Genomic DNA, 23,914 nt, shown 5'->3' on the forward strand with positions numbered 1-23,914 from the left:
CCCGTTTTCCATCAGTTCTTTTTTGTGAATTGGATTGTAGGTGACAGAAAGAAGGATTGATGCAATCCAAAGATTCTTCAAATTGAGATGGCCTCGTGATGACGTGGCAGATGAGATATGCAACCTTACTAGGACGCAGCCTTCTGTTTAAAAGTTTGTTCAGGGTTTAGGTATGGCGTTATTTTTTAGTCAAAAGTTATGAGCGTGTAAGACATGCTCACGAGCACATTATGTTATTTCACACGCGCAAAAATGAACCTTCAGCTGGCATGATAAAAGTACTCGCGCACAAATTCAACAACCGAGAGGTGTACAGGTAGCTGCGAGCGAGCGCCTGGCATACTCTCATAGGTTAACTCTGCTTGTACAGTGGAATCCTGCTCGCGCGCAGCGGGCTTCTGCTCGCGGACTGCTGTTTTGCTCGAGCAGTGGATTTCTGCTCGCTCAGCTGATTTCTGCTCCCTCGAGTCTACATGACTTTTGACAATTTGGGGGCGGAAACCAAGGAGGGCACTGACCAGCGCCGCCGCTCCCACCACGCGCATCACGCGCTGTGCGTAGGGCACCAAGTGCTGAGGGGGGCACCAAAAATAGCCTAATGAAAAATCAATCATCATATCATAGTCATAATAATTATAGTGCCGATATTATTTCATTATAGAAATATTATTAGGCACTTTTTAGGGATGTATATAACAATACAGGCGGAACAAGAGTATTTAATTGCTCTAGAAAGTAACGATGGTGCCGCCGCCGCCTCAGTGTTCCGTTGGATTGCGCGTTAAAAAGTTAAAGTTAAACCGGCAAAAATAAACGTTTATTTTTTTTCCCGGGGGCGGGGGGCACCATAAAGGAATTATGCTTAGGGCACCAAAATGTCTAGCAGCGGTACTGGCACTGACCCTCTTATGATTGGTCATTTTCATCGTAATCGCAACCACAGGGACATCTTTGTACCTTGATGGACAGCTCTCATTACAGGAAGTCAGAGTCAAAGGATCTGACTGAGTTTTTTTTTTTTTTTTTAAATGAATTTAAACTGTATATAAAGTCCTTAAAAACTTTGAAAGTTCCTAAAGCACAAAAAATATATGATACCCTAAAACACTTCCCAACTAAGATAAATGGATGAACAAAGACTGAATTCTCCCCTTATGTCATGTTATATTATAATTCCTTACCGTTTATTTATTAAAATGTTTATTTTGCTTACAAATATCCTTATTTTTGTACTAAGACTGCATTTATATTCTTGTTGTATTAAGAGCTGCTCCCTATGACTATATCGTCCTTGTATCCTATTCTAAAGAAAAGGAAGTTATGCAGCCATGTTTGTCTGTAAATCTTGATATTTCAATAAAAATGAAAAAAAAAAAAAAACTCCGTCAGATACTTTGACTCCGTGCTTCCTGTAATGAGAGCTGTCAATCAAAGTACAAAGATGTCCCTATGGTTGTGATTACGATTAAAGTGACCAATCATAAGAGGGTCAGTGCCCTCCTTAGTTCCGCCCCCAAATTGTCAAAAGTCATGTAGACTCGAGGGAGCAGAAATCAGCTGAGCGAGCAGGAATCCACTGCGCGAGCAAAACAGCAGTCCGCGAGCAGAAACCCAACATAATGTGCTCGTGAGCATGTCTTACACGCTCATAACTTTTGACTAAAAAATAACGCCATAGTTTTGGGTGAATCAGTCTCCTCCTCTAACAGGTAACAGGTAGAACAGGTTTAACTGCAGCGAGGAGCGTGTCAACACGGAAATAAATGTAACCACACCAGCTGCTTTTCTCTCAGGGTTTTGCTGGCGAAATACTCAATATATTTCACATAAAGAGTGTGATTTATTAATGTGCTTTATTTCTTTTCTAAGAAGCATTATATTGGATTGTGAAGTCACTTTTAGTGAAGATGGCAGAGAAGCCTTCCTCATCTACAGGTAAGAAATGTCTTCACACGAACTCAAGCAATCACAGTATTTAACAAATGTTGTTGCTAAATTGATCCTTTTAAGATTAGATTGGAAGATGTTGTTAGTTATTGTTTACATGTTTCTTTGAGTTTCAAGGAAAAGGCGCTGTAAAATAACAGGCTCAATCGTTTTTACTTCGCTTGTGCTGTTACTAGTGATGTGTCGTTCATGAACGATTCGTTCATTTTGAACGAATCTTTAATATGACTCGGGACTACCGAGTTGTCTCAGAGAGTGATTCGTTCATTTTGTGTCGACCGCGCATGCGCATTGCGCAACATATGGGTTCTGAAACTGTACTGGAAACAGAAATGATTAGTTCATCTCTCTCGAGTCTTCGGGTCCGGGACGGGTCCGATGATTTCGTTCTTCCTGTCAGTCCATAGAGACTATGCTGTCAGTACCGGAAAGAGTAATGATTAGTTCATCTTTCGAGTCTCGAGTTCGGGTTCGGCCGGGTCCGAGTCTTTCGTTCTTACTGTCAGTCCAATAGAGGCTATGCTGTCAGTACCGGAAAGAGAAATGATTAGTTCATTTTTTCGAGTCTTCGGGTTTGAGTCCTTCGTTCTTTTGTCACGTGACTTGTCACCGTATTGAATAGCCTACTAATTTACAACCTTTTTACAAACAAGTATAGTTAAGGTATTAAATATAATAGTACTTAATTAATGTATAATATATAATAAAACATACCACAGATGCACAAGAAACATTTAGAAAAGAGAAGGACAGGGACAATATAAGATGGAACTTTTATTTTACAGATAATGTTTTGCACATATTTTGTATTTTAATTCCTAAATATAAAACAATATACATTCAGACGCAGTCAATAATACGAATATAATGTTGTATTTGATGTGAGATACCAGCGGTCACGTGACAAAAGAACGAAGGATTATAAAACCCGAACTTGAGACTCGAAGAAAATGAACTAATCATTTCTCTGTCCGGTACTGACAGCATAGTCTCTATGGACTGACAGGAAGAACGAAAGACTCGAACCCGAACTCGATACTCGAGAGATGAACTAATCATTTCTCTGTCCGGTACTGACAGCATAGTCTCTATGGACTGACAGGAATAACGAAAGACTCGAACCCGAACTCGAGACTCGAGAGATGAACTAATCATTTCTATTTCCGGCCCTGCTGCATCACACACACGGCACGGTCGGCCCAGCAGACAGATCCGAGTCAGACACTGACGAGTCGACAGCTAATGTCTCGAGACACGAGAGGAAAACTAACCTGATAAATATGAAGTTGCAAAGGAAAGAAGGTCTCGGATCAGGAGGTGAGGTGAACTAACAGAATCAGACTGCAATAGCCTGAACTTAAGACCCAACAACTAATCAATTAATAAAACATTTCGGTTTCTTATAATTTGGCTTTGGCTGCATTACCCTATAGTTTATTTTTATTCTTTTTACAAATGTAATCAATATTTTCGTAAGTACTAGATGTGTTGGGATATTTAACATGCCATTTTAATTATATTATGCTGAAATGAACGAAATGACTCTAAAAAAGATTCGTTCTCTTTGCTGAACGAGACTCAAAGATCCGAGTCAGTAAAATGATCCGAACTTCCCACTACTAGCTGTTACTTCGCTTTACACGACGGGGTGGGGCGTGCACGTGATCGGCTCGGAATGCATTTTCAATTTGCACATTGAATTTTGCTACATTCATTGCGGGACATTAATGCAAACGCAAGTGTCTTAACTGTGAGTGTAAATGCAATTAATAAAAATAACATTTAAATGATAATTTTGCTACAGTTTTTGCTTGAACATTTTAAACAGATTTAATAATTTCTTTAATACATTTTAATTTAAATTTTGCAACTTATAAAGCGTTAAAATATGTATTCAATTTACATATTAAAACTAGTGTATGAAATGGCAAATGTAAATTATATAATTGAATTATCATTTTCATTTTGCACCAAACGTTGCACAAATGTAATGGAAAAATGTAAATTTAAATACAGAAATGCATTGCCATTTTACATATTGCATTGTCATTTTGCATATTGCATTTCAAATTGAATATTGCTACCCATATTCCATAGCTGATGAGTTGAATCAGGTGTGTTTGATTAGGGAGACTAACCCCTAAAATCCACTGGATCCGTCTACGGCGCGGAACGTCAGCGCCACGTTTTTGATGCGTCCCTAGCTCGGCGTCAAAGTCCACTGGAAGCGTCTCAGACGCGTTTCAGCAGCGGAGCGTTGGTGACTTCTTAATTTTTCCACAGGGTGTTTTATTTTGAAAATCGACCGGATCCTCTATGCCGTTCTGTGTTGTGTGTCAGTCTATGGTTCCTACCAAGGATGTATTGGTGTGCAATACAATTGGGATTTCTGCACAGGGTGTTTATTTTGAAATTGACAGTGTTTTTTTTACTTTCATTTTGTATTTACGGTGCGGCTTGGACGCGGGTCCGTCAAAAATAGACTAGGCGCCTATCTTTAGCGAAGCGGCGCGGAAAGCCGCTTCTGGGCCGCTTCTGAGACGCGCTGCGTCCGCAGCTGGCGGACTTTAGAGCATTGACTATAATGGCCGCGATTAGCTGCGGCATCCGCGACGCTGACGTTCCGCACCGTAGACGGATCCAGTGGATTTTATGGGTAAGAAAACCTACAGTGTTGGGGGTGCGCCAGGACAGGTTTGAGAACCACTGTTTTAATACATCGTTTTTTATTATTACACTGTGAAACTTCAGCAAAAGTTCAAGCAGTGCTGCACAAACAGATATGAAGGACTTTATTTTAAACTCATCATTCTCTAAAAAAAAAAAAGGAACAAAAAGTGATCTATGGCTCCAGTGAGACACACACAGAGATCAAGAATCAGCCAATGAATCTCAACAATGGTGTCAGTCAACAAAAAAGATAACATCAAATTGCAAAAACACAAAACACGCTACACAGCAAAATCCCCAGTGTTAAATTAACACTCTGAGTGTGGACTCATATAAACACTGAAACAGTGTTAAAGTAACACTGAAGCAGTGTTAAAGTTAATGAGATAATTAAGTGTATTATTGAGTGATGATTGAGCATTATTGAAGACACCTGATGTTAACAAGCAGAATTACTGAAGGAGAAAACCGTAATTTTTAAGTCACCGTTATGGTGATCAGTGGTTGCTTTAGTTGGGCTCTTTGACCCTAAAATCATTAACTTTAGATTTTGTTTGGCTGCTGTACGTGAGTTATAACAGCAAGATAAACAAATAGAAAAGGTGGTTTGATTTTGTTGGTTGAGTTTTAACATGATCATTATTTAACAATCATATGAGCTGAACTCATAGAGAGCCTAAATTAGGTTTACTTTATCAATTATAGCACAGGGATTAAAGTTCTCCGTCGCTACGACGGATTTCCGTTAATTGCAGCGAGTCTATGACGGATTTCCGTCAATTGCAGGGTTCCCGTCTGTCCTTAATGTCTTAAATTCACTTTTCATAATGTTAAGGCCGTAAATAGGCTTTCATTTCTCAAATAGTGTGATAAATGTCTTAATTTTAGTTTGAATAGGTCTTAAATTAAGGAAAGACGAGGTGTATTCACCCTGCTGAGGGGGATGTGATAAAGCCTGGATTGGAGCGAAAGCACGTTCCTCTCTCCACTCTAACATTCTGTAATCACTTCGCTTATGGTCCAGTCGGGGTTTTCAATTCCCGCTCACGGAAAAACTGCTCCGTGTTCACTCAATTAATCTTAGTTTTGGAGAAGTGCATGTCAGGCTACAGCTGGTTTGCTGCGGTCCGAATCCGAGCGAGTTTGTTCCCGGCGCCCCCCGCAGCGTTGGTCTGGTTTCACGTTCAACTTAATTCTATCGAACCCTGGTGCGTTTGCGTGCATATTACGTCAACGCAAACGTGCACGGCGCATGATAGAAAACAGAACGCGGGTCAATATTGGCCGTTTCTCAATACCAATAGGCTACGCAAACCTCGGACTTGCGTCCTTGATAGTTCGGACTTGGCAAGTTCGACTCGGGAGAACGAACTCCCGAGGACGCGAGTCCGGTTATTCTGCAAACGGATCCGCGGCGATCTTGGTTTCGTCACTCAGCTCGCTCTGGCTACTCCGGTTATCTCTTTATGTAAATTTTAGGCAACAATAAAATGTAATATGGTATAAAATACAACTCTGCCTCTTTTCATCAACAATAAAACGAAATATATACAAAACACCTCTTTTCATTTATAAATGAAAATATTATCATAAACATATTAGGCCTATATGGCCACACAAATGTGGTTCAGACAACGCACATTGATTATCTTCACTCCATATATTTATAACAACACGAAATATAAAACACAACCCTGCTTCTTTTTGTTTTCATTTTAAAAATATGAAACATTATTGATCATTAAAACTGACAAACTTAACAAACAGAGACAGGGTTGTATCATTTTATTTTATTATGCATGTACACATACAAGAGAATGCATAGTAAAATATATAAAGAATATTTTATATATTTTAGAATATATAACATTACACAACCCTGTTGCTTTTTGTTAAATGTCAGTTTTAATTATCAATAATATCCATAAAAGTATAAGTAGCCTAATATGTAGGCTATAAGAAGCTATACAATGAGAAATAAAGCAAACAATTCAGTCAAACATTAGTCAGCTCTCTAATAAGCTACACAGTTAAAGTTAAATAGCCTAAATATATAAAGTTATGAAACTTCACTTTGCCCTCAGCCAAAACCATTTGCCATTAAACAAACTATATATTAATATAATTTAGCATTGTTTGGTCTTATAAGATAAATAAAAACATGCACTGAAAAGTTATGTAGATGGTTGATTATTTGTCAAGCTAAGTAATTTTTTTCATAGATTAAAATAGCTTTTAAAATATGCAAACTGGCAATATTAAAGCGGTTTAAAACATCTCCCCTTAAAACGATATTGGTCTCGACTATTTAAATAAAGTTAAAGGAATATGACTTGGCCTGAAAAAAAATTTCAGTCAGAAGAATTTTTTTCACTTTAATCCCTGATAGCAGCACTATTCTTGTACAGCATAGTGTTTTAAACTTTTACAAAGTAATCCAAATAAATTTTTATACACGTCTCAAATACAAAATATTTTTTTTTAATCGGTTCAGTTTTTTTTAGACACAAAGACATCAAGAATCTGCCTGTGAATCTCAACAATAGAAAAAATTAAAGCATGTTGCAATGTATTCTGGGTGCCACCAATCAAAACTCATTCATGGCTCCCATCATGCATTGCTGCATGAATAAATAATGAGCTTATGTTCAGAGGTGATCTGTTTGTCACCATTGCTGAGATTCATACACTAATTCTTGATGTCTGTGTGTGCCAACATACATTTATTTGAAGTTTTATTTTTTTGATCATTTGGTTTAATTGAAAAGGCCAAAAATATGATGCCATATAAGGACAGTGCTGTTATAATCAATTAATGCGAACATAACTTAGAAATTGGCCTATATATGAGTACAGTGATTCAGATAATATGACTGTGATATAATGATTATGTAAAACACAACCACCGCCATCAGATCACCTTTTCAATATGTTCATGTGGCTGTTATAACTCACATACAGCAGCCGAACATATTCTAAAGTTAACAATTTAAGGGTCAAGATCCCAACTAAAGCAAACACTGATCTCTATAATGGTTTTCCTTCAGTGATTCTGTTTGTTAACATCAGGTGTCTTCAATAATGCTCAATAATCACTCAATAATTCACTTAATTATCTCATTAACTTTAACACCGCTTCAGTGTTTATATGAGTCCACACTCAGTGTTAATTTAACACTGGAGGTTTTGCTGTGTACTAAAAGTCAACACAAAACCAACAGCAAAAATAAAAGCAAAAAATTAAAATTAAACAAAATAACCAGACAATTCATCTGCATAATTTATTCATGCTGCAATGCATGCTGAGAGTCATAAATTATTTTTTTGTACTACACTGGTACCGAACATGCATTGCAGCATGAAACTTTTGATTGTCACCATTGTAGAGATTCATACGCCGATTCTTGATGTCTGTGTGTGTCTCACTGATCTGGAATTTCAAAATGATCTCAGTAGGGCTGGGCGATACATCGCACGATTTTGTTATGCGCTTCTCATCAGTAAAGCTGGTTCCTTGATTAGTAGTAAATCACCATCACCTGCTTTCAGATGGAGCGGCATTTACTACACAGCACAAACTCCAGTGTTAACAAGCAGAAACATTGAAGGAGAAAATCTCAATTGTAAGCAACCGTTATGGCGATCAGTGTTTGCTTTAGTTGGGCTCTTAACCTTTATACATTCACTTTAAATGTTTGTTTGCTGTTATTTATTTATTTATAACACTCAAATAAACAAAGAAAAGTGTGATCTGATAGTGTTGGTTATGTTCTGGCATAATCATGCTGTGATCTGAAAATGAGTCTTATTGAGATAGTTTGGTTTAACTTATTGGCAACAACTCTATGATTCTACAGCATTTATTAATATAGCTATGTTTCTTATAAACCAAAATATTTAATAAACGTTTTTTCTGATCAAAACACTTTCAAATGAATCACAGTTATGCTGTAAACCAACAACATAAGTCAAAAACAAAGTTCAAATGATGATTGTCATAATATAACCAATACCATCAGATCACTTTTTTCTTTGTTCATCTGTCAATTATAACTCAGATACATCAGCCAAACAAAATCTAAAGTTATTAAAATAAGGTTCAAGAGTCCAACTAAAGCAAACACTGATCGCCATAACGGTGGCTTACAATTTGAGATTTTCTCCTTCAGTGATTCTGCTTGTTAACATCAGGTGTCTTCAATAATGCTCAAACATCACTAAATGAATCACTTAATTATCTCTTTAACTTTAACACTCTTGAGTGTGGACTCATATACACTCGCAGGAGTGTTCATTTAACACTGGAGTTTTTGCTGTGTACAAAGAGCTAGGGCTGCACGATTAATCGCACGATATTATTATGCGCATCTAATCAGTAAAGCCGGTTCCTTGATTAGTAGTAAATCGCCTTCACCTGCTTTCAGATGGACGATATGATGCAGATATGAGTGTTAAATTAACACTCAAGAGTGTTAAAGTTAATGAGATAATTAAGTGATTAATTTAGTGATGATTGACCATTATTGAAGACACCTGATGTTAACAAGCAGAATCACTGAAGGAGAAAATCACAAATTGTAAGCCACCGTTATGGCGATCAGTGTTTGCTTTAGTTGGGCTCTTGATCCTTATACTTCAAGTTTAAATATTGTTTGTCTGCTGTTATTGATTTATTACAGTCAAATGAATAAAGACAAGTGTGATCTGATAGTGTTGGTTATGTTTTGACATAATCAAGCTGTGATCTGAAAAATGTAACTCAATCAGATGATCTGGTTTAACTCGATGGCAACAGTTTAGTGGTTCTAAAGAAAATGATAATTGTATTTTTCTTATAATCCAAAACATTTGATAAAAATTGTTCTGATCAAATCACTTTCAAATGCAGTTATTTAGAAACACAGATATCAATAATCAGCCTGTGAATCTCAACCGTGGTGACAATAATAATCCTCGTTGTCACCAATCACAACTCATTAATGGCTCCCATCATGCATTGTGGTATGAATAAATTATGATCTGAATTGTCTATGTAATTTATTTTTCCTAATTGAATATTCTGCTCGTCACCATTGTTGAGATGCATTGACTGAATCTTGAAGTCTGTGTGTGCCTAAATGAAAGAATTTTTTTTTTTTTTTTTACAACTTTTAAGAAATCCTTAATATTATATCTCAAATTCTGGATATTTTTGCAGAATCTCAGTTATGCTATAACCAACAGCATAAATCACAAACATTTAGTTCAAATGATGAATGTCATAATATAACCAATACCGTTAGATCATTTTTTTTCTTTGTAAATCTGGCAGGTATAACTCAGATAAAGCAGTCAAACAAAAGTTAAAGTTAATAATATAAGGGTCAAGAGCCCAACTAAAGCAACCAATGATCTCCATAATGGTGACCTGAAATTCCGGTTTTCTCCTTCAGTGATTCTGCTTGTTAACATCAGGTGTCTTCAATAATGCTCAATCATCACTAAATGAATCACTTAAATATCTCATTAACTTTAACACTCTTGAGTGTGGACTCATATATACTCCCAGGTGTGTTAATTTAACACTGAGTTTTTGCTGTGTACAAAGAGCCGTAGTTAACTGACAAGCTGAGCCATATCGCATTAATTATCGCTGGCGATACGTCCGCAATATTGATGCGATATGGCTCAGCTTGTCAGTGAACTACGGCTCTTTGTAGTAAATGCCGCTCCATCTGAAAGCAGGTGAAGGCGATTTACTACTAATCAAGGAACCGGCTTTACTGACGCGATGCGCATAACAATATCGTGCGATATATCGCCCAGCCCTATCTGTGAGCATACACTTTTTAATGTTCTTAATATTTTCAATTCACAGTTATACATCAGAGGTGTCAAATCCAGGGTCAGAAAGTAAAATTCCTGCCATATTTTTATTCCACCCATGAACTCACACAGCAAAAACTCCTGTGTTAAATTAACTCTCATGGGAGATTATTTGGTTCCAGACTCAATATTGTTAAAGTGTTAAAATATGAGTGTTAAATTAACAATCAAATGTGTTAAAGTTAATGAGCTAATTAAATGATTAATTGAGTGATGATTGAGCATTATTGAAGACACCTGATGATAACAAGCAGAATCACTGATGGAGAAAATCTCCATTTTTAGTCACCATTAGAGAGATCAGTGTTTGTTTTAGTTGGGCAGGTGACCTTTAAATATTTAATCAATCTTTTGTTTGACTGTTGTAATTGAGTTATAACAGCCAGATGAGCAAAGAGAAAAGGTGATCAGATGATGTTATGTTTACACATAATCATCATTTGATCAGTGTCACTAAACTCGTTTAGAGCCTTCTCTTATCTTAAAAGCATATTGGTCATTACAGTATCACAAAGTTTCTAAAGAAAATATTCCAAGTTTATCTGTATAATCTAAATGATTTATTTTAAGTTGTTCTGATAAAAAAAGCAACTCTTTATTTTAGGCACACACAGACATCAGTATTCAGTGTATGAGTCTCAACCATGTTGACAAACAGAATATTCAATTAGGTAAAGGAAATTACTAAGAAACTTCAGATCATAATTTATTCATACCACAATGCATGATGGGAGCCATGGATGAGTTTTGATTGGTTGCACCCAGAATGCACTGCAACATGCTTTATAATTGTGACCATTGGTGAGAATCACAGGGTGATTCTTGATGTCTGTGTGTCCAAAGTTCATAAAAGTTTTTGGATCAGAACAACTTTTAAGATATATTGATAATGCAGAAAATAGTATACTGTATAATCATATTCTGTTGTAATCAATAAGGTAAATTTTTCTTAATGAGTTCTGTGATTCAGGTCAACGTCAACATGTAGTTTCATCTAAACACAACCAACACCACCTGACCAGCTTTTCTTGTTGTTCATCTGACAGTTATAACTCAGTTACAACAGTCAAACAAAAAAACGAACATTATCAGTTTAAGGGTCAAGAGCTCAACTAAAGTAAACACTGACCACCATAATGGAGACTTAAAAATGGGCCTTTCTCCATCAGGTGTCTTCAATAATACTCAGTCATCACTCAATCAATCACTTAATTGTAACATTAACTTTAACACTCTTGAGTCTGGAGTCAAATAAACTCCCATGAGAGTTAATGTAACACAGGAGTTTTTGCTGTGTGAGTTCATGGGTGAAATAAAAATATGGCAGGACTTTTACTTTCTGACCCTGGATTTGACTCCTCTGTTATACATTGTTGTGAATTAATTAGAATAGAAATGTTTAAATAATTATCTTTAATAATAACAGAAACAGTGTTGTCATTTATAAGGTTGTTCAGCTTTAAGAAAAGTTTACCCAAAATGCTTAGGGGGCTGAGCGCGCAGATAGAACTAGGTAGAGAAGAGAAAAAAAAATGACTCCATGTTTGTGCGCTGTATCAATGTGTAATCCTGTTCGTTAACTTCAGTAAACAGTTCGTTTTATTTAATTCAAGTCGTCAGTGGTCATTACTGCTTGTTAAGGAAGAAAAGATACGACAATCTTTGGTGCCGAAACCCGGGATAACTTGCAGGCAACATCCGAAATGGCGGAGCGACTTGAAAGACTACTCAGAAAACGGAGAGCTGTACGCGGTTCCACGACGAGACTTTTGCAAGACGTAGAAACAGAGGTTGGCAAAGAAGATCCGATCGTTGACAGATTATGTGAACTGTAAGCCCTGTTATCTGCAAAAGAGGAAACGCTACTGGAGTTGAATCGCGAAATACAGGAGTGTACAGAAATGGATGATTTGGAAAATGAAGTTGTTAATGCGGAGGAGTATGGAGAGCGAGTCGTCAGCGCGAAAGCTCGCGTGCAGCACGTGACGCAGAGAATCCGGGAAAGCACTAACAGCGGGCCGTGTGAAACAGTGCCATTGCAGCGCGGACAAACAGTTAAGTTACCCAAGTTAATTATCAGCAAGTTCAGCGGTGAAATTAGCTTGTGGCAAGACTTTTGGAATCAGTTTGAAACCGCTATTCACAGAAACGACGCGCTGAGCAAAACAGAGAAGTTTAATTACTTAAAGACATACGTAACCGGCGCTGCTTCAAAGGCAATAGCGGGATTGATGTTGACAGACGGTAATTACGATCACGCGATCGATCTGCTTCTGAACCGGTTCGGAAGAAAGGATCTGCTCATTAATACGCATATGACCAAGTTGTTGAATCTCTGCCCAGTAAAGAAATCACACGATGTGAGTGCTCTGAGACAACTTTATGATGAATGTGAAGTACAGATCCGTAGCTTAGAATCGCTGGGTGTTGCATCAGAGGCATACGGCAGCCTGCTATGCCCTGTTCTGCTACAGATGATTCCAGACGACATTACTCTCCAGTACAGTCGCCAAAGAGGAACCAGTGATGAATGGAAGGTCTCGGAAGTTATGGAATTTCTACAGAAAGAGATTTTGAGCAGAGAAAGAGCCATGCAACTGATTATGCCAGGTAATTCCAAAGACAGCCAGAGCTATCAAAAACCATTTAAAAGACCAGACACATCAATTGAAATGAAGCAGAAAAAGCATCACATGCCGTCAGCTGCAGTACTGCAAACCACCAGTCAAAGATTACAGATATGTCTTTTCTGTGACAGTGCAGCACACAAAACAGAACTGTGTCCAGGAACTGATATTGCTGCTCGAAAAGTAAAATTGATGAAACTGGGACGATGCTTTGTTTGTCTTGGTTCGAAACACATTGCAAGATTCTGTAAGGCCAAGGTGTGCTGTAATTTGTGTGGAGGCAGACATCATAGTGCTGTGTGTGAGAAAGGAGAAAAAAACACTTCAGACACTGACAACAAAGATGATGTAGTTTCTTCATTTGCTTCGCATTCTGTTAAGATACAGCCCAATAAACAGAACACTGTGCTTCTTCAGACTGTAAGAGCATGGGCAGAAGGACCTGGTGGACGTAAAAGCATTCGCTGCCTACTGGATGGGGGCAGTCAGAGAAGCTTCATCAGTGAGAACACAGTAAGAGCTTTAAAATTGCCTGTGACAAAGCAAGAAACGTTCACTCTTCATACTTTTGGCTCTGCAGCACCAGTAACATCAAGGCGCAACACAGTGAAGGTCATTCTACAAAGCATCTGGAACAAAGAGCAGAAGGTGGAAGTAGAAGCGCTCGAGACCCCCCAAGTGTGCACTGCTGTGATGAAGATTCCAGGTGAGCACATCCAAGCAGAGTTGAAACGAAAAGGCTTGCAGTTGGCAGACTACCCAGACCCCAGCACTTGTGATACAGAGTTGTCCATGCTGATTGGTGCAGACTATTATTGGCATATAGTGTCAGGCCAAGTGGAAAGAATCACAGATGCACTTGTGGCCATTGAGAGCATTTTTGGATGGTCAGTGCAGGGCCCAGTCACAATGTCCAGTGTTTCCGACACAGCATGCATGCACATACAAATTAATGAAGACACGCTGGTCTCAGAACGTCTGAAAGCCTTCTGGGAAATAGAGTCCCTTGGCATTACCATGCAGCAGACAGACAGCCCTGAAGAAGAGGAGGCTCTTCACATGTTTGAAAAAACTACTCAGTACAAAAACGGGCGATATGAAGTTGAGCTGCCATGGCGACCTGACAAACCAGAACTCCCAGATAACTACAGAATCGCAAGAAAAAGATTTGAAGGACTTAAAATAAAGTGGCGGTCAGATGTAGTGTTGTATCACAGATATAATGAAGTCGTGAATGAATACCTTAAGCAAGGCATCGTCGAAGACGTGATGGAGGATGGATCAGCTCCAAACACTGTAAAGTATTACATGCCTCATCATGCTGTTCTTCGGGAGGACAAGGTAACAACAAAGCTCAGAGTAGTGTTTGATGCTTCATCACATGACATTGGCTTTCCATCATTGAATGACTGTCTACTTACTGGTCCTAACCTGAATCCAGATCTGCTCAGCATACTAATAAAATTCAGACTGAATGAGATTGCATTTACCGCAGACATCAAGAAGGCCTTCTTGCAGATTTCTCTTGCTGAGAAGGACAGAGATGCAGTGCGGTTCCTCTGGCTCACTGCACCACCCCATGAAGACGCAGGTGAGACGCTGCGTGTGCTACGGATGACGAGAGTGGTGTTTGGAGTGTCCCCCAGCCCATTCCTCCTGGCAGCTACAGTGAGAAAGCATCTGAAGGAATATGAAGACCAACTTCCTGAGGTAGTAAAGATAATAAAAGAATCACTTTATGTTGATGACTTAATCTCAAGTGCAAGTGATGTTGAAAATGCCTTCTCCATAACTACTGGTGCAAGGGAGATTATGTCTGCAGCTGGCATGGACCTTTGCAAGTGGACAACCAACTGTGCTGCATTGAAGGAGAAATGGAAGACGACAATGAGTGAACCTTCAGAGGAGACAGAAACGCATGGATCAGTGCTGAAGGTACTAGGCTTGGTATGGAGAACAAAAACAGATGAATTTGTCTTTGACCTGGCTGCACTGCTGGATGCTGTAGCTAAAAGAGAGAATACTAAAAGAAGTGTTCTAAAGCTCTCTGCTCGCATATTCGACCCAATAGGCTTTCTTACCCCATTCACTGTGCGAGTAAAATGCCTCTTCCAAGAGATGTGGATACGAGGCCTTGGCTGGGACGAGGAGCTGCCCACTGATCTTGCACAAGAATGGAAAGGATGGTGTTCAGAACTTCCACAGATCCACCACATACACATTCCTCGTTGGTATGGAATAAAATCAGTGCACAGACACGACGCACATCAACTCCACGTGTTTTGTGATGCAAGCGAGAAAGCTTATAGTACTGTCGCTTACCTGCTGCGAGTAGCTGAGGATGGAGCAAAGACCACATGCCTTGTTGCTTCTAAGTCCAGGGTAGCCCCCCTGAAGAAGATCTCACTGCCCCGTCTTGAGCTGATGGGAGCAGTGATTGGAGCAAGACTAGGAAACAGTCTGTTAAAGCCTCTGAATCTGGAGCTACATCAAGTTCATATGTGGACGGATTCGATGATTGTGCTGCAGTGGATTCGCAGTCCAGCTCACAAATGGAAACAGTTTGTGTCAAACCGAGTGTCAGAAATCCAGTCTTTAACTAATCCTGCTATGTGGTCTCACTGTAAAGGCAAGTTCAATCCTGCGGACCTTCCCACCAGAGGTCAGACTGCAACTAACCTGAAAGAAAGTGAACTGTGGTGGAAAGGACCTTCATTTCTGACTGCACTGAATCAATTGGAAGAGAGAGAGATGAAGATCAAAGCGATGAAGATGTGACTAGTGAGCTAAAGCAAGGTCAGCAGGTCATCGTGCAACTCAGTAGCGGCAGTGACGAAAAGGGAATGGAACCTGTGCTGGAATTACTGAAGTACAGTAAGCTGAAGCGAGTTCTGCGAGTCACCGCTTGGATCAAGCGGTTTGTGTACAATACAAGTTCAAGCTCCAAAATGCGAGGTGAGTTGACTGCTGATGAAATGTTTGAGGCCGAGAAGTACTGGATAAAGGTGACACAAGATAGCAGCTTTAGTCATGAAATCAATTTGCTGAAAGCTGGTAAGACCCTGAATGCAGATTCAAAAATCAGAGACCTAAAACCTTTCCTCGACGAAGATGAATTGCTCTGTGTTGGAGGCAGACTGCAACAGTCAGAATTTAGTTACAGAGAAAAACATCCATGGATTCTGCCCAACAAAGACAGATATTGTGAGCTGCTGGTTCAGCACAACCATGAATTTATCATGCATTCTGGTCTGAGAGACACACTAGTACAAATTAGAAGTAGATATTGGATTTTGCGAGGCAGACAAATTGTGAAAAGTATTGTGTCAAAATGTACTGTGTGCAAAAGATTTAAAGCAAAGCCCGCACAGCAGGACATGGCTCCATTACCCCGAGACAGAATATCAGAGACCCCCCCCATTTGAAGTAACTGGCATAGACTTTGCAGGTCCACTGTATGTGAAGAATGATCGTGCATTATGCAAGGCTTATGTTGCTCTGTTCACATGTGCTATCACTAGAGCAGTGCATTTGGAGCTGGTTTCAAGTCAGTCAACAGAAAGTTTCTTGTTAGCACTCAAGCGATTTGTTTCCAGAAGAGGGCTGTGCAAGGTCATCTATTCAGACAATGCTAAAACCTTTAAGAGAGCAAATCAAGACCTTAGTGAGCTGTGGAAGGCCATCAAAGATCCACAAATTCTGGAATACTTCTCATGGAAGGGCATCACTTGGCGTTTCATTGTAGAACGAGCAGCCTGGTGGGGTGGATTTTGGGAGAGGCTTGTAAGGTCTGTGAAAACGAGCCTGAGAAAGGTGCTAGGAAAAGCATCGCTTACCTTTGAAGAAATGTCTACACTCCTTGCAGAAGTAGAGGCCACACTGAATTCCAGACCCCTCACCTTTGTACACAATGAGATCGACGAGCCGCAGCCACTAACACCAGCACACTTCTTGGTTGGTGAACGACTCACTTCACTGCCTCCAAAACCATTTCCAGCAGACTATGATCATCCCACTGTGAGTAAAGAGGATATGACAAAGAGGTGGAGATACAGGAACCGACTCATGACCAACCTGTGGAATCGCTGGAGGAAGGACTATCTACTGGACCTGAAATCTGCACATTCCTGCAAAACACAGAAACCTACTGAGTTGAAGATGGGTGACATTGTTCTCATTGGAGATGCCAACATGCCGAGACAAACCTGGAAATTAGGAAAAATTGAAGAACTGTTTCCAGGCCGAGATGGCAAAGTTAGATCCTGTGCTGTTCGCACATCCACAAGGACTGTGTTAAAGAGACCCGTTCAATTGCTTTATGCATTAGAGATTTAAGTTGATGAACATTTGTTCATGGGGGGAGGATGTTGTGAATTAATTAGAATAGAAATGTTTAAATAATTATCTTTAATAATAACAGAAACAGTGTTGTCATTTATAAGGTTGTTCAGCTTTAAGAAAAGTTTACCCAAAATGCTTAGGGGGCTGAGCGCGCAGATAGAACTAGGTAGAGAAGAGAAAAAAAATGACTCCATGTTTGTGCGCTGTATCAATGTGTAATCCTGTTCGTTAACTTCAGTAAACAGTTCGTTTTATTTAATTCAAGTCGTCAGTGGTCATTACTGCTTGTTAAGGAAGAAAAGATACGACATACATTAACAAAATCCTCATCTAATGTGACATTCATATACATATCATTTTTTGTTTTGCACACTAAAATTATTTTTGTCGCTTCATAACAGTAAGGTTGATCCATTGGAGACACATGGACTACTTTAACAATGTCTTTACTACCTTTCTGGACCTTGAAAGTTGCAATGTGTTACTGCATATGGGTGGTTCCCCCATCAACACATTGATCTCACAGTGCTCTCTCCATATGATCACAATGTGAGTTCACAGTGATCCAAAAGCGTATCTAAAAGCAATTTTTATATAAATTTGATGCCTGAGTGATGTTGGAGTCCACGTCCAATAACATTTCTAGCTGGGATGAGCTCATATTGTGGCCATAGTTTGAGCACACACTGAGAGTGCTGCGAGTTACTCTTTTAGCTCACTCTGACTCACTCTGAGGACGTTGTGACCACATGGTGACATCACTGTGAGATTAAAGTGTTGACAGGGGTGGGGCCTGTATTAAGAAGAATGACAACATGACCTTATGTCTTATTTTATATTTTAATTTCAGAGATTTCAGCGAATAGCAGCTCCAGTCCAGATGATCCAGTGATCCGGATTCTTCTGATGGGCAGGAAGGGTTCTGGAAAAAGCTCATCAGGAAACACTATACTGGGAAAAGGACCATTTAAAGTCCAAAAACGTAAGAAGAAACATGAGTCTGAAGTGTGTGAGGGTAAAACTCAGATTGGAGAGAAGCAGGTGTGTGTGATCGATTGTCCAGATCTACTGGATCCAGATCTGAAAGAAGAGAAGCTGGAGAAGATGAAGGATGAGCTGATCTCTCGATGTTCATCAGGTCTCAGTGCAGTTCTGCTCACCGTTCCTCTAGAGGAACCTGTGGAAAATGAGGAGGAGATCTTGGATTATATTAAAGGTTTATTTGGTCCTGAAGTTCAGAAATACATCATGATTCTGTTCACACACGGAGATGAACTGGACAAGAATCAGACCATTGATGAACATCTACAAAATAAAGATCATGCAGATCTCCAGCAACTGGTGACAGAATGTGGAGGAAAGTTTCATTGTTTAAAAAAAAAGAAGACTGTAAAAGCTCTACTGCAGAAGATTGAAGTTTTAATGGGAGAAAATGGAGGGAAATTTGTCATGGAAAAAATGAAAAGGAGATCAAGCAAATATGAGCCTGATGCCAATTGTAAGTAAAAAAAAAAAAAAAAAAAGAACAATCAGCAATTGACAGCAATGAGACAGATATTATTTTTATGTTTTAAATTACTTCAACAATATATGATTTTTCATGCTAAAATTAATTAAGGGCATTTGAAAATGTCTTAAAAAAAACTCTAAAAATTTGTACGACTGAGCTAAAAAGAGAGTTTATTGAGAATATTAAGCTTTAAATAAACAGCACATTGATGTTGATGAGTGTTGTGATTGTTCTGCTGTAGTTTCAGAAGAGTCTCCATCAGATGTGATTCCTGAGAGGAAAGACCAGATCAGACTGGTTCTGCTGGGAAAAACTGGAGCTGGGAAAAGTGCCACTGGAAACACCATCATCGGCAGAAACGTGTTTGAATCTTCAGCCAGCTCAAACTCTCAGACGAAACAGTGTCAGTCAAAAACTACAATGAGGATCGGTAAACAGATCTCAGTGATCGACACACCTGGACTTTATGATAATAAACTCAATGAAAAGGAGGTTAAAACCGAAATAATGAAATGCATAACTTACACGTCTCCTGGACCACACGCTTTTATTATCGTCATAAAAGTGGGTCGATTCACTGAGGAGGAGAAGAATACAATAAAGGAGCTCAAAGAAGTGTTTGGAGAACAGATGGAAAAATATTCCATGATCCTCTTCACTCACAAAGACCAGTTAGAGAAGAAAAGGAAAACCATTGAGCAGTTTCTACAGAATGGTGATCCAGATCTTTTAACCCTTGTACGGAACTGTGGAAATCGATTCTTCTGTTTAGATAATGATTCTGCCAGTTTCCCACAGTTCAAAGATCTGATCAGTAAAATAGAGAAGATGATGGAAGAAAATGGACACTTTACAAATGAGATGTTTGGAGGAACAGAGAAATGCATTCAGGAGATCCAGAAGCCAAACTTGGATGAGAAAGTGGAGCAGTTCAAACAGAAAAACAAACGAGTCACTCAAACAGAATGGCAGGAAATATACTGGCGTTTAGCAGAGCAGTCACGACATGAAGCTAAGAAATCTTTTACTGACACGTTTATGGCAGAGCTTCTTATGAGTCCTCTTGTAACAGTATCAGATATACGCAGAGTACTGGAGAAGATGGTGACCCTTGAGGAGAAGGAGAGCACAATAAAGGAGGCTGAGAGCAAAGGATTCAGACATGCTGAGGCTGTTAAACTTGCAATCAATGCCACACGGAAACTAGCACAACAGAAAATGTGTACAGTTCAGTAAGGAACTGATCAGACACACAAGACAAACTTTGAGTTACCCCACTGTGAATGAAATGAAGTATATCAGTGATTTTCAACCTTTTTTTAGGCCCACCTCCTCTCTGAATCCATCCTGTACATCGTCCACCCACATATTTTTTATGTTATTACTTTTCAAATCCATGTTGTTATTTTTAAACAAGAATTTCAAGATAGATGTAAACCTTCCCTAGTGAAAACATAGTATACCCCTGATAGTAGACCAACATTGAATCAAGGTTGAAACTTAACATTGATTTTTCATCAGATGAAAAATAGATCAAGATCAACATAAAATTAATATTTGTTCAACTTAAGTTAAATAATTTCATTTACTTTGAAACAATATCAAATTAATCTTGCATTATGTACAGCAGGAGTCTATGCCAGTATATATATATATTGTTGTGGAAAGCATGCAATTTTTTGTCAGTTATTCCCAATATAAGACTCCCATATATATCACAAACGCAAAGAAATATGTAATTCATTTATTTTACATTCATTTATTATTTTTCTTTAACAATTCAATCTTAAAATAAGGGACAAATCCGTATTATGAAGGGACAAGTCTCAACCCTAACTCTTAGAAAACAGTATTATTTTATATACACTCACCTTTCACTATTTGAGTAGCCTTTGTTCTTCTGTTTGCGTACTGGTGAGCAATATCTGAATCAGGGAACACATTCTTCACGGATTTGTTGAAAACATCCGCAAATGTGAACGGGATGTTGCTTGTAGCTAACAGCATAGCCATCTTTGTCTCGGCATAAATAACACCATCGGGTCTACCTTTGGAAAGATGGCCCAAAATACTGGGCTGTGACCGGTGCTGCATTGCCGCAGCCTTGTGCTTTTCTGACCCTATGTGTGTAATTAAATCCGTTCGGCCACCGTGTTCAATGGAGAAGTCTGATCTACAAAATTTGCAGGCAGCATATCCCTTCCCCTTCGAGCTGTCCTGGATGAACATGAATTCTTTTTTCCATTCAGTTAAGAATTAGCAGGCATATTTTCTCTTTTTATTCGCCATGGTCTCTTCTTTCTTCCTTTTCCCCTTCTTCTTCTGCTTCTTTTTCTGTTCTGATTGCCGCGCTTGACTTCGAGGTGTAACTTTTATTATTGTTCGGTCTGAAACGGCGCCCAGTGACGGATGGTGTAGCAATATTGTTGTCCGGGTGGAAATCGGGAGAAATTCGGGAGAAAGGTCGGTCCGGGGGATTTTCGGGAGGGGCTTTGAAATTCGGGAGTCTCCCGGAAAAATCGGGAGGGTTGGCATGTGTGACTAGACTCACTTTATTTCTGTCACGTCTACAGAAGATCTTATAGGCAAGGCAAGGCAAGGCAAGTTTATTTATATAGCACATTTCATACACAATGGTAATTCAAAGTGCTTTACATAGAAGAAATTAAAATAATCAAAAGAAATCAGAATAATTAAAACAGTTTAGAATAAAAGATAAAATACAGAAATAATCAAATGAAATCAGAATAATTAAAACATAAAATAAAATACAGTGCAAACAGTCGGACAAACAGTGGCGCAGTCGGATAAACATTGAAAATGTTTAGTTTGAGGTCACCATCATGGAGATCAGTGTTTGCTTTAGTTGGGCTCTTGACCCTTGAATCTTATTTAGTCATTGCTTATCAGCAATTGCAGGTGTTAATGAAGAACATTTCTGCATTGATAAAGCAGATCAACATGCCTGTTTAAATAACAGACAAAACGTCTGATTTTTCTGTGATTGATGACTCAAGGAATTGATAAAGGACTAAAATATATAATTTGCAACAATATTATTGTTTCAGCTGTTAAGTGTTGATTTGTGAAATATTGTATATGGTAAAGCTCGGTTTAAAACTAGATTGAGTCAGTCAAACACTCACAGACATCAACATTCGGTATATGAAACACAATGATGGTGACGTTCTTCATGCCAGCACACAAAACACATTCATGGCTATATGATGCAAATTTATACATAATTTGATAAAAATATTTTATTGGGTTCATAAAGACTACACAGAGACTGGTTTAATGTGAGAACAAAATGTATTGGAAGATGATAAAAGAAAACACAGTGAGCCGTGTTTGGGAAATTTATTTTGAGGCAAGGAGTAAATAAATGGAATGTAACCAGTATTAAGAAACAAATATTAGGTGTAAGACTGGAAAAACTGGAAGGACTTTAAGAGACGGCCACTCTCTGAGAAAACAAAGGGAATTAACATTTGAACTCCCCCTCATGCACTATTGAGACGAAGGTCTCACCTCCCTCATCCTAATCTACATTTCTCTCCCCATTCTTCATCCTGGCAGAGATCTCCCAAACTCACACAAGAATCTAAATGGTTTCATGTGAATGATTATCATACATGTTTGGTATTATTTGAAATGTCTCGGTGCGACTGGTACAAATGTCTCATTCCCAAAGAAGTAAACCCAAAAGGTAATAAAGTACTTAGGAAGTTTAGAAATATCTTCCACACTGGAGGGTGTGTCTTTGAGTTAACACCTTCTGACCATTTGACTGAATGCTAATTTTCCACTGCTAGCAAATGGTGACTTACAGGTAAATTTCCACTGTGGATGATGTTTAGATCTGAAATGAGGTCTGGGTATATTATGAAACGCAGCGAGAGCTCAGGGCTGTTTTCTGTATTCAGATTAGCCCGTGTGGTTGAGGTTCTCGCGACTCTCAGCTCACGTAGCCATACAGTGTCGGGTAAAGGATTTTCCTCTTTGTTCTAGAACATTTGATGGTTTGCATTGATTATCTTTCAATTGATTATGGAATTGTAATAATACATTTACCTGACATAATAAATTGTTATACTTGATTATTCTAACAGACTTTGACTTTATTTTCATTGGAGTTAAAAGGAATAGTCAAACATTAACGTATATTTAATGATGCACAGATATCATTGAAAAACCTTTTCATTTTATGGAGTCAGAAGAAACAAGTTAATACATAAGATAAAATGTATTGCATTTAACCAAAAATACTTTGCTGCGAGAAAAGACAGTAACACGCAAAGACCTTCACCGCTAATTTGAATACCGCCATTGGATCGAGTTAGACGGCCTTACAAGGCATGCATATAGTAAGGAAAAAGCAAGTATTACCTTAGTGTTGTGTTCCAGACCCTATATGGGGAGGCTGCAGACCTGGAGCCGGCAGATATACGCCCCTGACAGTTTTACGTCCCTGTTGTTCCTGATGCGTCCAATAGGGGAATATACTTCAAAATAACATAATTAAATCGACTCTTACACATGAATTTGTTTTTTGTTCATTTAAATATAAACGTTACAGTTTAGATCTGCACGGATTAAAATGTCTTTAGCTATTCAGTTGGGCTTCACTCTCTTCACTCAGCCTACAGAAGACTATGTGTTTTTGTGAATTGAAAATTTAAAAATACACAGTTGGATCAACTATGTTATGAAAAGTATATGACCTAATGCAGTTATAGGCCTATTCACCATAGGTTTTTATATGGAAGACTGAGTGCAATATGTTGTTGTGAATTTATAGTTACATTCAGATATTAACCAAATTTAGCCCATTAGACATACAGTACCGTGTAATCATATGGATCCTTGATTAGCTGTAGTACCATTCTCTATTGGTCGTTATGTTTTGTACAGCTACAAAACAGTATCCTACACAGCATTTTATGAAGACAAA

At 38.6% G+C, this 23,914-nt stretch overlaps 1 protein-coding gene across 3 annotated transcripts; it reads left to right on the forward strand.

Moving 5' to 3' along the window:
- The first annotated feature begins 1,509 nt into the window (after window positions 1-1,509).
- On the forward strand, window positions 1,510-23,069 carry LOC143714425 (GTPase IMAP family member 8-like). 3 transcript variants are annotated; one of them, XM_077205605.1, is made up of 4 exons: window positions 1,510-1,765; window positions 1,870-1,935; window positions 18,301-18,948; window positions 19,202-23,069. In XM_077205605.1, the coding sequence occupies exons 2-4, from the start codon at window positions 1,908-1,910 to the stop codon at window positions 20,194-20,196; spliced, it is 1,671 nt and encodes a 556-aa protein (XP_077061720.1). In that variant the 5' UTR covers window positions 1,510-1,765; window positions 1,870-1,907; the 3' UTR covers window positions 20,197-23,069. The 3 variants fall into 3 exon arrangements, with proteins under 3 accessions (XP_077061720.1, XP_077061721.1, XP_077061719.1); XM_077205606.1 differs by having other exon boundaries at window positions 1,535-1,765; window positions 1,873-1,935; XM_077205604.1 differs by having other exon boundaries at window positions 1,535-1,935.
- Window positions 23,070-23,914: the final 845 nt, after the last annotated feature.

This window comes from Siphateles boraxobius, unplaced genomic scaffold (assembly GCF_051911475.1).
Source record: "Siphateles boraxobius isolate OS27281-9 unplaced genomic scaffold, OSU_SipBor_1 54, whole genome shotgun sequence".
Taxonomy (NCBI): Eukaryota; Metazoa; Chordata; class Actinopteri; order Cypriniformes; family Leuciscidae; genus Siphateles; species Siphateles boraxobius.

What these genes read in the sequence shown, in the direction of transcription:
- LOC143714425 (XM_077205605.1), top strand. Translation starts at nt 1,908, where the DNA reads ATGGCAGAGAAGCCTTCCTCATCTACAG. An exon ending in GAAGCCTTCCTCATCTACAG is followed by an intron (nt 1,936 to 18,300) that starts GTAAGAAATGTC and finishes TTTTAATTTCAG; the next exon opens with AGATTTCAGCGAATAGCAGC. An exon ending in ATATGAGCCTGATGCCAATT is followed by an intron (nt 18,949 to 19,201) that starts GTAAGTAAAAAA and finishes GTTCTGCTGTAG; the next exon opens with TTTCAGAAGAGTCTCCATCA.